Source organism: Vigna umbellata, chromosome 9 (genome assembly GCF_029865625.1).
Source record: "Vigna umbellata cultivar VRB3 chromosome 9, Vumbellata_1.0, whole genome shotgun sequence".
In the NCBI taxonomy this organism is placed as follows: domain Eukaryota; kingdom Viridiplantae; phylum Streptophyta; class Magnoliopsida; order Fabales; family Fabaceae; genus Vigna; species Vigna umbellata.
In genome coordinates this window covers 5729855-5747532 of record NC_142173.1, presented here as the reverse complement: position 1 = coordinate 5747532, position 17678 = coordinate 5729855, and the positions used below count along the sequence as shown (strand labels likewise).

The window sequence follows — 17678 nt, the reverse complement described above, 5'->3', positions numbered from 1 at the left end:
CTTAACACTGAACCAAGTTTCTGTAGGCCAACTCCTCAGGCATGGACCTCTTATATAGACTCAAATGAAGTTTTATAACCAAAACCAACTCAATTGAATCAAAATATGCATTGATAAGAATTGAAATACGAAATGAGTAACTAGGAAAAAAGCAAGATCAAAACAACAAATGCAAACCCTCAAAATCCAAATAAAATCATCAAATTCACATAAACCATCGAAGCATGAAACTTTAAAAACAACACTAAACAACATGCAGATGCCCTCTGTTTCAAAAAAGTTCAATGTTGAAAACAATAAACAGAACATCCAAACACTTGGCATTGTTGGCTAAAAGCATGAAAACAGATAAATGGGTTCCGTTTCAAACCTGAAAAAGGAATGAACTTTGGGAAGAAATGGAAATGGGGTGTCACGAAATAGGATTTGGAAGGAAAAAAGATGGTGGCGATCAGAAAAAGCAAAGTGGGTCAGGATTTGAAAGTTGGTTTTGATTTGAAGCAATGTTATTGTATTGTGTGAGAAAGATACAGAGAAAAGGTGACAGATTCAGGTTCTGTGGATGGAAATAGATAATTTGTAAGCTCACGAGAATGGACCTTACAATTAGTTATGGCACACAGATACAACCATAGGAGTGGTATCAATTGTAAACAAACAAAACAAAAATTAATCTTCTTTTTTTAGTTTCAGAAACTAATGACACTGAAATATAACTTGAAGTTGGCCAATATTAATATATTTTTTATATTAATATTTGGCAATGATCTGTCAATGTAACTTTGTAAGTACCTAAACTACACTAACACATATCTGTCAATGATCTAATAACTGATAATTAACTTTGTAAAATTTACAAGTTCATCTCATGCAATCAGATTCAAGAAAATCAATTCTGAAAAAACAATAGCACATATGAATGATAATTTATGCCATCTAGCCAAATACATCGCACATATGAATGAGCTAGGATCTTATTACCTTTCCAAATGAGAGAACGAGCTAATAAAGAGTCACAATTCAGAAAAGGTAACTTCTTCTTAACCTGAAACTGAGAAATCAAACATGTGGTACATATCATCACCTTAAGAAATCAATCACGAGTCAATTATACATTTGACTAATTGATATCCTCGTCTAAATGGTTTGTAGCCAATTGAACATATTCATTGTCATTACTATAAAATTTGTCCAACTCTTGATCTTGGTATGGTTCGTTTTCATATAACTCTTCTTGTACCTCTTCTCCCATTTCATACAAATCTCTTGGCTTTACATGCACAACAACACTCCATCCTTCATTAACCACATCATCAACATAATATACCATTTGTGCTTGAGATGCCTCAATATAAGGTTCATGTTCTTCACGGTTTCCAATATGAATAAGTCTATCAAAGTTAACACAATTAAAATTCCATTGATCCTTTTTATATCCTCTCTCTCGTGTAGTATCTACCCACTTACACTTGAAAAGAACAACTTTGAATCGACCATAATAATTAAGCTCAATAATATCCTCCAACTTTCCATAATAGGATAAGTCTGCTTGCCTTAAGTTCCTATCAACAGTACTTGAAACACAAGCTGTATTAGATGTTAAAAAGACACCACTATTTTGTGTTCTCAATCCCTCATCACGAGTCAATGTTCGAAATTTGAACCCATTGATGTTGTAAGCAGTAAATCTTCTAGCATTATCCAATGGACCTCGTGCTAGAAACTTCAAGTCAGTAGACATTGAATTTATTGTTTCTGGATTCATAATCTAAATAAGGAAATAATGTTAGATATAATTAAAAGAAAACTTGGTAAGTAAGAGAAAGTGTTCTATTTGATCACCCACCCGCCTTTGAAACCAATCAACAAACTCTTTAAACACTCTAGTTTCTATCTCAGTAGTTGAAGGTCGCATTCCTCTTGATCTTCTTTTCATTAGATCTCTAAATTCACTACAAAAATTAATTACATTATATGCACAAAAAAAATAGAAGAATAATGTAGTTCAATTTGTTTAACTACAAATCACACACTTAATGTAGTGTACTTACTCAACAAACGGTGTGACTATCGCACAATTTAAAAGCACGTATCGATGGGCTTGTAGCTTTTGCATATGAGTTAAAGTAAACATTGAGGAACCTCCTACCACCTTCCCACCTTCCCACCTAGTGGGAATATAGATGAAACAAAACACTCATTATCATCTGGGTTATCACAAACACGTCGTTGTCTATTGAACCTTGTCTCTATATCTTTAATGTATCTAGAACAAAATGTAAGAGACTCTTCAGCTAAGTATCCCTCAGCTATAGAACCTTCTGGTTGTGCCTTGTTTCGTACAAAGGTCTTTAAATGACCTAATTCCCTATAATAATGATAAATAATTACATTAAATAAATTGGATACATATAATATCATACCTTGAACTAAAAGTAGTTAGCAATTACCTCTCTATAGGATACATATATCGATAATGAACTGGACCTCCAAGCTTTGCTTCCTCTACCAAATGGATAGTTAAATGAACCATAACTGTGAAGAATGATGGTGGGAATAACATCTCTAAGTGGCAAAGTGTAACCACAATACGATTTTGAAGCATTTTAAGGTCTTCAACATTTAAGCTTTTACTACAAAGGGCCTTAAAGAATGAGCAAAACTCCACCAAGGTTGCAGTGACATGGTTTGGTAACAAATTACGTATTGCCAATCGAAGTAATTGCTCCATAATAATATGGCAATCGTGACTTTTTAGTCCTGATATTTTATGTTGAACATCATCAACACATCTAGAAATGTTACTTGAGTAACCATCAGGTACTAAAACATTTTTCAAAGTTTTGAGAAACAACTTTTTCGTATCCTGAGTTAGTGAAAACAAAGCAAGGTGGTATTTTCCATTATCATCTGGCCAAAGATCCTGTCTTATGCCTATTTCCTTCAAATCTTTCCTTGCATTAAGATTGTCTTTGGATTTAGGCTTTTCATTCAACAAAGTATAGATTAAATTGTCAAATACATTCTTTTCAATGTGCATGAAGTCTAAATTGTGACATAACAAATTAGACTCCCAATATGGAAGTTCAAAGAAAATGCTTCTTTTATTCCACTGTTTAACTTCTTGTCTACATCTTTTTCCTCTACCATCCAAATGAATTCCTCTCCCAAATGTAACATTAATATTTTCCACTTGCCTAAAAATGTCAGATCCAAATAATTTTAGTGGTGGATTCTGTTCTTCAGTGCTTCCATCAAAACGAACACGATTCAATCTAAATCTATGGTTTCTACTTAAAAAGCGACGATGTCCCATAAAACACCACTTCCTACTATGAGGAAGACGACAAGGTTCTGCATCAAAGTTACAAGTAGGGCAAGCTAAACATGTGTGTGTGTTCCAACCAGATAAAATACCAAGGCCAGGGAAGTCACTAATTGTCCACATAAGAGTTGCTCGCATTCTAAAAGTTTCATTCAATGAAGAATCAAAGGTCTCCACCCCATCATTCCATAGCTCACGTAACTCATCCACAAGGGGTTGTAAGTACACATCAATACTATTTCCAGGCATCTGCTTACCTAGAATGATCATGGACAGGATCAATGAAGTGTGCTTCATACAAAGCCAAGGTGGAAGATTGTATGGAATTAAAAACACTGGCCAAATACTATAAATAGAACTCATAGTGCCAAAAGGATTAAAACCATCACTGGCAAGGCCTAAGCGAACATTTCGAGGATCTAAAGCAAATTCAGGATGCATTACACTAAATGTCTTCCATGCCTCACCATCCCTTGGATGCCTTATAACTCCATCCTTGTTCTCTGAAGAATGCCATCTCATATGCTCTGCAGTCTTAGAGCACATAAACAATCTTTGCAATCTTGGTTTCAAAGGAAAGTAACGTAAAACTTTTGCAGGTTGCTTTTTTTTGTTCTTTGGGTTCCATCTAGATGTACCACAATGTTTGCATGTTTGCAAATCTTTTTCATCATCTCTTAAATATAACATATAATGATTCGGACATGCATCTATTTTGGTATAGTTAAGACCAAGTTTGTTGATGATTTTCTTAGCCTCATAAAAAGAAAGAGGCAACTTTGCTTCACTAAATGCATCTCTTAGCAAATCTAGGATCATAGTTGTACCATAGGATACCCGAGTTCACCAGCAGTCGACCTTTAACATCACAAGTGTTTACAGGTTGATGTCGAACACCTGGTAGTCGACTGTCAATGTCTTTCGTATGTTGATGTCGAGCACTTACAGGTTGATGTCGAGCACCTGGTGATCGACAATCAGTGGCATTGGCATACTGATGTCGAGCACCTGGTAATAGACCATGTCAATCACCTGGTGCTCGACAGCCAGCGATGTCTCGACACACAGCGCTTGCACGACGACAAAGCGGTTTAGCATATGCTAACAGATAATTTTGAATATTAGTCAGATACCACAAATCACGGGAATAACTAACCCAGTATGAAACACGATCTAACAGTTACAACTCCCAAGCAGTCAACTTCGGTAACGGACCGAACTTTCAGGTAAACGGTTTATTTTACTGTTTTAAATATACAAAGCACAGGAGAAAAAAGGTACGTTTTTCCCCTAAGAGAAATTAATAGATTCTTATTCTGAAGATTAATCAGATATCCCTATCTTGACTTGAGCGTCGGAGTGCCTTTGCAGGTACCCAGCCCACCTTTTCCCAAAGAACAGAGCGTAGAGAGAGGGAGGAAGCATCGTGACAGACATCATAAGAAGAAGCAGTCCAGTTTTGTTAGGTTTGTATCTCGGTTTCCACATCCCTACTGAAACATTTTGGCGCCCACCGTGGGGCCCGAGATTTGCTATCCCAACAACGACCACCGGAGCAATGGAAGACTTCAACACTCGCGAATTGATCAAGCAGCTGCAGGCTCAAATTGAGGCCCAGGCACAAACTATCAGAGAGCAGCAAGAGATCCAGCACAAACAGGCGGAGGAGATGGCGGCATTGAGGGCACAGCGCCCACCACCGGAGTTGTCTGCGTCGAACAGACAAGATGATAACGAAGTAAGCCATCATGGAGGAGCCTCTGATCCCATTGGCGGGGGGAGGAAGGGACCTACTTCCATGCGCCTCACCAACATGCTTCCGTTCACAGAGGCCATTATGCAAGCAAATATGCCAGATAAACCTCCTCCAGCCCTCGAGCGTTACAGTGGTTCCGACGATCCTGACAACCATTTACGTAATTTTATAGATGCCATGGCATTCTATATTGACAATGACCCGGTGATTTGCAGAGCTTTTTCTTTATCTCTTAAGGACGAAGCCCTGGAATGGTTCCATACTCTTCCACGGAATTCCGTAGATTGTTTTGCAACAATCGAATCCTTATTCCGAAAGCAGTATGCGGCCAATAAGAAACCGGCGATGACTGCTGCGGAGCTCGTCAATACCAAACAGGAAAAAGATGAGACCCTGAAAGCCTTCATGCAACGGTACACCGAGACGGCCCGACGCGTGAAGGATATCACTCCTACTTTCATCATCAGCAATCTACCGTCTTGCTTGAGGCCGGGGCATTTTGCAGAACAATTATATGCGGACCCTCCAGCATCTATGGAAGAATTGCAATCCACTATTGCAAAGTTCATCCGCATAGAGGACCACCGTAATTCTAGGAAGAAACAACATCAGGATGTCCCCAATCACGAGGCAAAGAAACCCGCAAAGCGATCCACCAACGACTACAAGCCAGACCGAACACCCCGGAAGGAGTCAGGGTGGATGTCTAAGTACGATCGTTACACGACCCTTAATGCACCAAGGGCGAGGGTGCTTGAAGAGGCCTTGCACGCCGAACTTTTGACCGTGCGGCGGAAGGCTACTCCAAAGAACGCTGACAATAGCAAAGCCTGCCGGTTCCATATGAACCATGGGCACGACACGGAAGAATGCAACATGGTGAAGGACGAACTAGAACGACTCATCCGTGCAGGCTACCTCCAGAACTACATCAAGGACAGAATCTCCACTAGAGCCGCCACCCCTCGCCGAAAGGATCCTTCTAGGCGAAGTCCCCAACGATAACCCCCGAGAGATGATCGACACCGCAAGCGATCGCGCAGCCCGCCTCGACGGACAGAGAGGGAGCGTTCAGTCCGGGGCCGAATCGACACCATATCTGGCGGTTTCGCCGGAGGGGGAGGGTCATCTTCAGCCAGGAAGCGACATTTGAGACAGTTGAAATCGGTTCATATGGTCGATCGACAACCTCGATCGATCCCTGACATCACATTCACGAACGCAGACTTCCATGCACCCGACCCTGATCACGATGATCCCATGGTCATCACTGGTAACATAGCTCGCTATGATGTCAGCAAGATCCTCGTCGATCAGGGGAGTTCGGTCAACATTTTATATTGGTCCACCTTCCAGAAGATGGACCTATCTGAAGACCTCATCGCCCCGTTTAACGAACAAATTGTAGGATTCTCAGGAGAAAGAGTAGACACCAGAAGATACCTTGACCTACGAACTCGGCTCGGCACAAGTCGGGAGGCACCTGAACTAAGAATTCGATTCCTGTTGGTCGAGGCAAATACATCGTACAACGCCTTGCTAGGACGACCTTGTTTGAATGCGTTTGGGGCAATTGTGTCTACCCCCCACCTCGCCATGAAGTTTCCGACAGAACGTGGTACTATTTGTACCGTGAGGGCAGATCAGCGAACAGCCCGACAGTGTTATGTAGCTGGGCTAAAGGTCACTCCTTTCGTACCAACCAGAAGGGCGAAAGGAGCAAAGGCAGCGACGGTCGACTTGGACCCCAGAACCAATGTAGACAAACGTCTTCATCCGCAAGGCGAAATCAAGGTCCTTTCATTGACGGCAGAAGCGTCAAAAACCACCAGCATTGGCGGAGATCTCACTTTAAGCGAAGAACGTGATCTGGGACATATACTGCGAAACAATGCAGACTTGTTCGCGTGGACGGCCGCCGACATGCCAGGAATCCATCCCAGGGTCATGGCCCACAAATTGTCCATCTTCCGGGAGGCACGACTTGTCGCTCAGAAGAAGCGACGGTTTGGAGAAGAGAAACGCTAGGCCATTCGAGTCGAGGTCGAGAAGTTGATGAACGCCCAGTTCATCAGGGAGCTAACTTACACTACGTGGCTGTCCAACGTAGTCATGGTCAAGAAGTCGAACGGCCAGTGGAGAATGTGTGTCGACTTCACCGATCTCAACAAGGCATGTCCCAAAGATTCGTATCCCTTACCTAGCATCGATCGTTTGGTAGATGGAGCTTCGGGTCATGTTATACTCAGCTTTCTCGACGCCTACTCGGGATACAACCAAATCCCAATGTACGAGCCCGATCAAAGTAAAACAGCCTTCATTACCGAACGCGCTAATTACTGTTATGAAGTAATGCCGTTCGGATTGAAGAATGTCGGGGCCACTTGTCAACGCCTCATGGATAAAGTCTTCCATCATCAAATAGGACGATGCATGGACGTGTATGTCGACGACATGGTTATTCGCAGCAATTCTGTGGAACAACACCTGCAGGATTTAAAGGAAGTTTTTGGCCAACTCCGACGGTACAGCATGAGCCTTAATCCTTCCAAGTGTACTTTCGGCGTCCCGGCGGGTAAGTTCTTAGGCTTCATGCTTACACGTCGAGGCATCGAAGCTAATCCAGACAAATGCAAAGCTGTACTCGACATGACTGCCCCAACAACTCTAAGGGAGGTGCAACATCTAGTGGGTCAGCTCACAGCCTTGTCCCGATTCATTCCGAAGCTAGCTGAGCACATCAAGTCCATCTTGAAGAATTTGAAAAAGGGCACCACTCGACACTGGGACGATGATTGTGAAACAACATTCAACACTGTCAAACACATTCTCACCAGTCCTCCAATTATGGCTCGACCGGACGATGGGTCCGATTTGCAGCTGTATATCGCAGCATCCCCCCACGCTGTTAGTGCCGCCTTGATACAAGAGGCACCCTCTCTCAAGCTGATATACTTCATCAGTCGTACATTGCAGGGGGCCGAAGAACGATATTCTCGAATTGAGAAAATTGCCCTGGCCCTGCTCACAGCTTCACGTCGACTTCGACCATATTTCCAGAGCCATCAAGTAGTAGTCCGCACAGATCATCCCATAGCCAAGATCCTCCGCAAACCAGACTTGGCGGGACGGATGGTTTGCTGGTCTGTGGAACTGTCAGAGTTCGGACTCCGTTACGAACCACGTGGGTCCATCAAAGGTCAACATTTGGCAGACTTTGTCGCTGAGTTGATACCTGCACCAGAAGACTCAACCACAAAGTGGCTCCTCAGTGTGGATGGTTCCTCCGACAAAAGGGGGGGAGGAGCCGGTGTCGTCCTGGAAGGACCGGGTGGTTTCGTCATAGAGCAAGCCATCACATTCAAATTTCCAGCTAGTAACAACCAGGCCGAGTACGAAGCCTTGATTGCTGGCCTATCCCTGGCCAGAGAGTTCACGGTCGATCGCTTAGAGTGTCGGATGGACTCCAAATTGGTGGTCGGCCACGTGAACGGAACCTATCAAGTCAAGGATAATCAACTGTTACGCTATTTTCACAAGGCTCAGACCTTGCTTCAACATTTTGTCGAGATTAGCATCATCCATGTACCCAGGGAGCAAAACGCAAGAGCAGATCTCTTGTCTAAGTTAACCCATTCTAAGGAGCGAGCACAGCTATCCTCAATCATTAAGATGACGCTCGACCGTCCTGTGGTGGAAGCCTTCGTCACCAATATATCGACACCCATAACAGACTGGCGCCAGAAGATCAAGGATCTTATGGAAAAACAAGACACAGGAGAGAGTATTACTGTGACCGATTCCAAACGCATCGCACGTTTTGTATACATAGGCGACGACCTATACTGTCGCGGCCATAGCACTCCTCTGTTGAAATGCATATCAGAGGAAGAGGCAGACTACGTCCTGCGCGAATTGCATACCGGGATATGCGGACTTCATTCTGGTAAGCGGACACTGAGGGCACGCATTCTTCGCGCAGGATATTACTGGCCCACGCTCGACCAAGATTGTGAGACATTTGTCAAGAAATGTATCTCCTGTCAGGCCCACGGTCACGACATCCATGCACCTCCCGAAGATTTGCACAGTATTATGTCTCCCTGGCCATTCGCTCAGTGGGGCCTCGACATAGTTGGACCATTACCGATCGCCAAAGCGCAAAACAAGTTCCTTCTCGTGGCGGTCGACTATTTCACAAAGTGGATAGAAGCCGAGCCGTTGTCCGTCATTAGTGCCCAACGAGTGTAGAAATTCATCTGGCGCATCATTTGTCGGTTCGGCCTCCCTCAAAAGATTATTACCGACAACGGCCGCCAATTCATCGAGCGCAAGCTAGAAGATTTCCTTAGCAACTTGGGCATCAAACATGTCACCTCTTCAGTCGAGCATCGTCAAACAAACGGCCAAGCAGAGGCCGCGAACAAAGCCATACTGACAGAGTTAAAGAAGAGACTCGGTGAAGCCAAAGGTTTATGGGTGGAAGAACTACCAGAGGTTTTGTGGGCATACAGGTGCACTCCTCACGGATCTACAAGGGACACACCATTTAACCTGACTTACGGCACTGATGCCATGCTCCCAGTCGAAGTTGGCGAGCCTTCCTTAAGGCGGAATATCACTGATATGTCACTTAATGAAGAACAGTTGCGGATGAATCTCGACGTCCTTCCTGAGCGTCGAGAGGTCGCCACCATCCGTGCTGAGGCACAGAAGCGAATGCTGTCTCGCCGATACAACACCAAGGTCAAGCCAAGAGCCTTTAAAAGTGGAGATCTCGTATGGCGAAAGCGGGGAGAGGCCAGGAAGAACCGAGCGCACGGCAAGCTTGCAGCCAACTGGGTAGGACCATTTTGAATTATAGAAGACATGTCGAACGGCGCCTATCGCCTACAGCTCCTTGATGGACAACTGGTTCCCAACACATGGAATGCCACTCACCTTAAATACTACTTTAGTTAGCGTTCATTTTCTGTCGATTATTTTTGAAACATTATTCAGCCCCGTTTCCATTATGATTACTACTTTAGTTAGAGTACATTTCCTTATGATTATTACTTAGTATCATTTATAACTTCTACCATGTCGAGTCCCAGGGTCGTCGTCTCGGGCACTTTCGCACACAAACGAATTGGGATACACTCCCACTAGTAGATGTTCACCCTTGAACACCCAATCCGCTTGGGATACACTCCCTCTGGTAGATGTTCTCCCTGGAACACCCAATATTCCCCTACCCGACCCTCACTCTCGACGGTCATACACCGCGTTATCAACACACTCGACAATGATACTTAGCGGTCGTTACGACAAATAAATCGCAAAATCAGCAAAGTTAAACGCTCAACATTCACAAAGTTCAACAAATCCTGCTTCAACATCATATATTCAAAGAGTTCTAAATTTCAAAGTTTCACAGTCAAGCATAAGTTTATGTTTATATGTACATTCCAATGATAAATCCTAATCTATTACAATGTTAGGAGCGCCATCAGCAGCATCTCCAACCGCCTCCACGACGACTTCACCCTCCTTATCGTTGGCAGCCGCCTCTTCATCTTCCTCCGCTTCTAGGTAGGCGTCCTCAGGAATCTCATTCAGAGGCTTCATTTGGCCTTCATGCACATCCTTTTGAATGTCGAACGCCACCCCTTCAGTCGACACCTCGAGCAAATGGCCGACCTGCCTTATAGCCTTCTGAAAGCCCCTGGTATGTTCAATCATTATAGCATCCTTCAGCTCTTCCACTAGCTCTTTACTATCCAGGGCCTCCGCTCGCTAGTCGTCCCTCTCTTTGGACACTGTCGCCACTACCTTCTTAGCCTGCTCCAGATCGCTCGACATTTGATCACGCTCCTTCCTCAAGGCCAGGCCAGCATCTCGAGAATCATTCAACAGCACTTCAGCCTCCCTCAAGAGTTGCTCTGACCGCTTTTGCTTTGCATCACATACCGCATGCACCTCGGTGAGTTCTTTCAGCTGAGTTCGCGCCTTCTCTAATTCGACCCGGAGCTTACCTCTGTCAGAAGCATAGGCCAAGTGCCAAGCCAACATTTGCGCTCGTGTCGCCATCTCCAACATGGTGTCGGCTATTTCTTGCTCACTCATGTTCTCCACAACCTTCTTTTCCGAGCTGTCCATGTTCAGCTCAACCTTGTGACCCATTGTAAAGGCAGGATCCCATACGCCGAGTGGGAGGGGACGCTCTGTCTCCCCAAACCCCTCTTTTCTCTTCTTTGTTGCCTCATCGCTGGTCCGAACAGCCTTCACCTTTCTCTTCCGCTTCAGTTGCTCTTCAACAACCGCCGGCTACTCAGGCGACACCGACAGCACGACTGGAACCGGACCGCCTGATTGCCCGGGTGTGCGTTGTTGACCCACGGCACGTCCAGCAGATGGCCCAGGGCGGTTAACTTCAGCCCTCTCATTGCCAATGGACTGAAACCAATTTACACCACTGCCTTTTCTCCCCATTATCTCTGCAACACAAAACCACCCACAACAGTCAGCAACAACAAAGCAATTCAAAAAAATAACAAGCAAAGACACATACCAAACACCCTCGCATCCGCATCGTCGAACTCAAGGCAGTTTATAAGCTGACGGGAAGAAAAGGGGCGGGGCAACGAGGTCAACACACTCAGAGCCTCTAACTCTTCAATCGTCATCTTATCTTCCGACCACGAGGTGAACCTCAGCGGATCCTGCGTCCAATACAATGGGAATTTGGGGTTCCCCTCCTCACCGAAAAAGTACCTCCGCCCGGCATCGGTGATCGACACTTTAAAGAATTTTTCTTTAAAACCCCTATACGACTGTAGGTAAAGCTCTAGTAGCGCATTACCTGGCTCCGAAATCAGTGACACCCATCCCTTCGTAGCAACCGGTCGACATCTAAAGAAATACAGAAACACACCTACAGTGGGCCTAATTCCTAACGCCCGACACAACACGGCAAACGCCTGTACATACCCCCAACTATTGGGATGCAACTGACTAGGTGCGACGTTTAGGGTGCGCAAAACATCCATTTGAAAGGTGGTAAACGGCAATCTCAGATACAAATCGTAGAACAACGAAGCATAGTAGTAAAAGAACTCATCGGAAGCATTCTCTTTACCATAACACACCCTCTCATCGTCCCGACAAGCTATCAACTTTATACAGGTTTGATACCCTAGGGTTCTTAACACACAACTATTCTCAATCCAGTTCGTTATCACAGCCCTACTCCTAAACTGACTTTTGATTTCCTTCACCTCACGAGCCCCCCAGGCATACTCATCTCCCCTAATCGGAGACATTATACGTCCCTCTGGACCCTCACCGCACACACTTCCATATACAAAGGCATCCTCACCACAAGGTATAGTGGTGATTTCAGGGCATTCCGCCGCCGCACCACTAGCTACAATGGTGTTTTCAGGGCCTCTCGCCGTCGTTGATGGCCCCGACATGGGGTCACCGATGTTATGCCCCTTTTCTTCCATCACCAGCAGTCAATCAACTAAGACGAAGAGGATTTAAGGGTTACCTGGTAAACTCTGGTAGCAGCGAAAGCGATGACGATGGAGAAGAGATGATCTCGCTCACAGCACACACTGTCAACTTCTATTCTTCCGCAAAAATGAAAAACCCTTTTCTGAAAAACCCTTTTCTGAATCGTGTTGAAGAAGGCAGGGAGTTTAATCGCCAGGCGCCGTTAGATCCTTTTAATCCAACGGCTGCCGATTCGCACCTCTTCGTTTCCCCAAACAAGCGGGAAACCTTAAAAATCGTAATTCCAGTTTAATCGTCATGCGCTGTTGGATCCTTTTTAATCCAACGGCTGCCGATTCGCACCTCTTCGTTTCCCCAAACAAGCAGGAAAACCCTAAAATCTCAACCCCAAAACGGTGCGTATCATTCCCCTCATCACAACCACTCAGCGTCCTTTAGTAAACTCACAGGCGCAAATTTGCGCTCGTTTCCTAGGACTCGGGGGGCATGTACCATAGGATACCCGAGTTCACCAGCAGTCGACCTTTAACATCACAAGTGTTTACAGGTTGATGTCGAACACCTGGTAGTCGACAGTCAATGTCCTTCGTATGTTGATGTCGAGCACTTACAGGTTGATGTCGAGCACCTGGTGATCGACAATCAATGGCATTGGCATACTGATGTCGAGCACCTGGTAATAGACCATGTCGATCACCTGGTGCTCGACAGCCAGCGATGTCTCGACACACAGCGCTTGCACGACGACAAAGCGGTTTAGCATATGCTAACAGATAATTTTGAATATTAGTCAGATACCACAAATCACGGGAATAACTAACCCAGTATGAAACACGATCTAACAGTTACAACTCCCAAGCAGTCAACTTCGGTAACGGACCGAACTTTCAGGTAAACGGTTTATTTTACTGTTTTAAATATACAAAGCACAGGAGAAAAAAGGTATGTTTTTCCCCTAAGAGAAATTAATAGATTCTTATTCTGAAGATTAATCAGATATCCCTATCTTGACTTGAGCATCGGAGTGCCTTTGCAGGTACCCAGCCCACCTTTTCCCAAAGAACAGAGCGTAGAGAGAGGGAGGAAGCATCGTGACAGACATCATAAGAAGAAGCAGTCCAGTTTTGTTAGGTTTGTATCTCGGTCTCCACATCCCTACTGAAACAATAGTCATTGCCTTGTCACTTAATCCACACAAAACCTTGATATGATATAATTTGATTACAAATTCTAATTTTGTGTACTTGCTCCCATCACACAATATTTGATTTCCGTCATTGAGAAACTCATTAAATTCATTATGATTCTCCCTTGGCCTTTCATTACTAACATCATCTTCACCCAATGGTTGTGATCTGCCTGTATTAGTACCTTCTTGCCTATAATGTCCAAATGCTTCATTTATCATTGTTTCCATTGCATTTTCAAAATGAAATGCCTCTTGTGATTCATCTTCATTTCTAGAAATATCTTGTCTTTGCCTTTCACCATGAAGATTTCAAATAACATAATTTGTGGGAAATTGTTTTAAAATCAAGTGCTCTTCAACTATGCCTCTAGTTTGCCATTTCACAAACCCACATTTGGGGCATGGACATCGAATTGTGTCTCCAGAAGCTCCATTCTCAAAAGCAAAATCTAAAAATTTTTCTAAACCAATTGAGTATTCAACTATATTTCGAGGCTTAGTTATCCAAGACTTATCCATTCAAAAATATTCCTAAACAAACTTAAATACACTAACACATAAGAAAGAATACAATATTCATGGAAAATAAAAACAAATAATGAATTAAAAAAAATTAAACACTTATTTCTACTAACCTTGATAACTGTGAGATTGCAATACTTAAAAGAGAAACCTGCAACATCAATTAAGTAGTGTTTTGTTATGACAATTTCATTCCGAAATATAAAAAATACATAATCATATAACAAAAGATACAAAAATGCGTATTGTAAACATTACCAAATGAAAGTATCATTATATCCCACACCCATTCTTATATCAGTTTGAATAATGCATGCATACTTTAATTAATCTTTAATATCTCTGTTCTCCCAGTTGTATTTCTTTAATAAGTTAATGTTTTTTTAGTTATGAAATTTGATATACTTGTGTTATCAACTTTGTAGCATCTATTGTACAAACAAGAATGAAAAAAAAGAAGTAATTAAATCAAAAACTTTTTCGTAGACCTATTAAATTTTACATTATTATTACAGGAAGTTTGTTTCATAACAAAAACTAGATATTACAACAGGAAGCTTTGTTTCAAAACATAGACTACATATTATAATAAGAAGCCTTATTTGAAAAGTCATTCTTTGATGTATACACACAAACAAAAGCAAGGCAAATTCTTCTAAAGCTTCAATGAAATTCTTGTAAAGCTTCGGTTAAACGGGAGGAGGAACTGTTCCAAGTGCATAAGATATGTATATGCTTCTTCATGAAAACCATAATTGTCTCTAGAAACTCAAATCTAAGCAGCCATCAGGTACCGCTGGTCTTCCGAAGGTGGTGGAGGACATGCAATTGCTATTGCATCAGAAGAGCCCCACATATCTGTTTTGTGTTCATCCCAATGTGAACAAATGTTCTGTTGTCACCCAATTATCTCAAGAGCAGTCTCTCAACAAATGAACTCTACACTCTGTTCCTCCTATAACGAGAATCAATCCATTAAAAGCTGCAAATTAACATCATCCAATATTCCATAACTTGTAACTAAATAATTAACCTGTATAGTTTGATATAAAGAGTTTTACTGAACTATACCATATCGCAGTACCCCACCTAAATGACAATCCTGCTTAAATCCAACCTCACAAAGCTAAGATAATCTTCATTGATCCAATCAAACATATCCTTGAAAGGGTTACTAAGGTTCTCTGGAGGGTAACTTTCTATGCAATCCTTCCACACATTGGTATCAGACAAGTCCTTCATCACCTCCCAAACACAGTTGTTGCACTTGAACCCAGCTCCAAGGCTAATCATCAGGATCCTATCACCCTTCTTCAGCCTCTTCTTCGCCTCCATGTAACCCAAAACGTACCAAAGACCACCAGCAAAAGTGTTCCCCCATCGATGAAGTGTTCCCTTCTATATCACCATCATCATCATCATTATACAGAAGCAAGTTTCACATGTTTATAATAACACCAGCCAAGTGATTTTCTTCTCATCATATGGTTTTGGCCTGATCATTGTCGTGTCCAACACATCACAATCCTCTATCAACGTACACTACATGTCAAATTAAATTCATACAACACTCTTCATTAACCACTTTTCGTATTTCATTTGTATACTTCTTGTCCCACCTGTACTCCTTTCCTCTCTTGTCCTAATCAGGTACCTAGGACCCTCAGTGAATTATAGAAACAATACTACTAGTGACAAATAAAAGGAACGTAGGTGACTGTAACATGCTCAGTTTTACAAGAAACTTGAACTCTGGCTAACTTTATGTTACCATCATAATCTTATAATCAACACTTCAATAATTGAGCATTAAGCACTTCGGTGTTTGTGATTTTAGGTGCATGATTGACTTTATAAGAAAAATATCATGTGACATATAATAAGAGATAATGCATGCGATACGCGAAAAATATTACTGAACTATATATGATGTTTGGAAGATGTTTTAGGACATCATTATGGTTTGAAAGGGCAGGGTTGCCTTGGCTAAGGAACTGTAAAAAGGAAGCTTTTACAATGTGCTTTGAAACAAAGAAAGTGGTTATATTCAATACTAGATAGTAAAAGCTAAAAGCCCACCCCACAAGGGCACAAACAAACTCAGTCCAAGTCACAAGTCTGAGATGTTCTTAATTTCTAACCGGAGTCAGCATCAGTAATACGTGAACCTTTCTTCTATCTTCTTATCATAAAACAAAAAGTTGTTAAAACTGTTATTAGTGCTAATTAGCTGTTTAATTTCCTCTAGACTATAATCCAACGGATTTTGTTCCCATAGTCCATTTTGTTTGTCTGTCCACCCACTGACACTAGCACTACCACCACTGGAGAACATCATCAACTTGTTAGTAGTATTTTCCACCCCAATGTAGAGGGGATTATCAGCAACACCTATCTACTCCACAAAGCTCGCCTCGCCAAATTCTAGCTCTATGATTTGTCAACTAACTGTTCATGTGTCGGTGTACCCATTCATAATTTTGTCGCTTAACTAGAAGAAAACGTGATTTTGCTAACAATGCACTTACACAATACAGAATTTCATTACTATACGGATAACCAAGAGAAATTTAGTCTACACTCCTCAACTAGAACCGGTGAGCTTTATGTAAGGCAATTCAAGGTATGTACACCCATAGTCATTGAGATAGGGTTTGTAGCAATTAACTAGGAGTAAATGACCAAAACACTTGGTGTTAGATTTAAAAACCATCGATGGAAGTCAACCGATTTGAACGTACAAAAACTAAAAGGAAAACCAAATGTGTTGGTCCATGTGGAACGGAAGTCGAATTCCTTAACCAAGAACTCAATTTACTCGTTCATGAAAAACATGATTGAGACTGAGAAGAAGATATCCCAGTAAAACACTGCACCAAATAAAAGCACAAAGGGTTGTAGAACGATGTACCTATCGACCGTGACGTTATGAGCTCCACTGTCTGCCGGTCTGCAGAACCACCGTTGCAGCTCTGTCCGCCAACTACGAATCTCAAAGAAAAAGGAAAACACTAGGACGAGAAATGAAAGAAAAGGGAGTGAGCGGATGGAATGAAGGGAGAAACTAGGGTTCAGGTGAAATTAAGGGAGAAATTGTCAGAAGATTTTTAGAGGAAAATTAACTTTTAGAAAAATAATGGCTTTAGGCAGAAATGGGTTTTAGATCTGGAGGGAATAAAATTTTAGAATTGCTAAAATGAAACTTAGTCTAAAATTTTTAGAGGGAAAAATGTTAAAGAATTAGAAAATGATGAATAAAAATATATTTTTATTTGAAGAGGTTATAAACCTTTCTTGAAAGGAATTAAAACCCCCACAAATATTGTTAGTTAAATAGTTTAAATTAAACATCTTAAAGTATGTTAATTTGAGGAGGTTTTTTATAA

At 42.3% G+C, this 17678-nt stretch overlaps 1 protein-coding gene and 1 pseudogene across 1 annotated transcript; both read right to left on the bottom strand.

Moving 5' to 3' along the window:
* Nucleotides 1-1115: 1115 nt before the first annotated feature.
* LOC148192404 (uncharacterized) lies at nt 1116-1865 on the bottom strand. Its single transcript, XM_088099764.1, has one exon. The coding sequence runs from the start codon at nt 1763-1765 to the stop codon at nt 1121-1123; it is 645 nt and encodes a 214-aa protein (XP_087955890.1). The 5' UTR covers nt 1766-1865; the 3' UTR covers nt 1116-1120.
* A 182-nt stretch (nt 1866-2047) lies between these two features.
* LOC148192403 (uncharacterized) lies at nt 2048-13998 on the bottom strand (annotated as a pseudogene).
* Between the last annotated feature and the right edge of the window lie 3680 nt (nt 13999-17678).

Coding starts and splice junctions, on each gene's coding strand:
- LOC148192404 (XM_088099764.1), bottom strand. CDS start 1,765: ATGAATCCAGAAACAATAAATTCAATGTCTACTGACTTGAAGTTTCTA.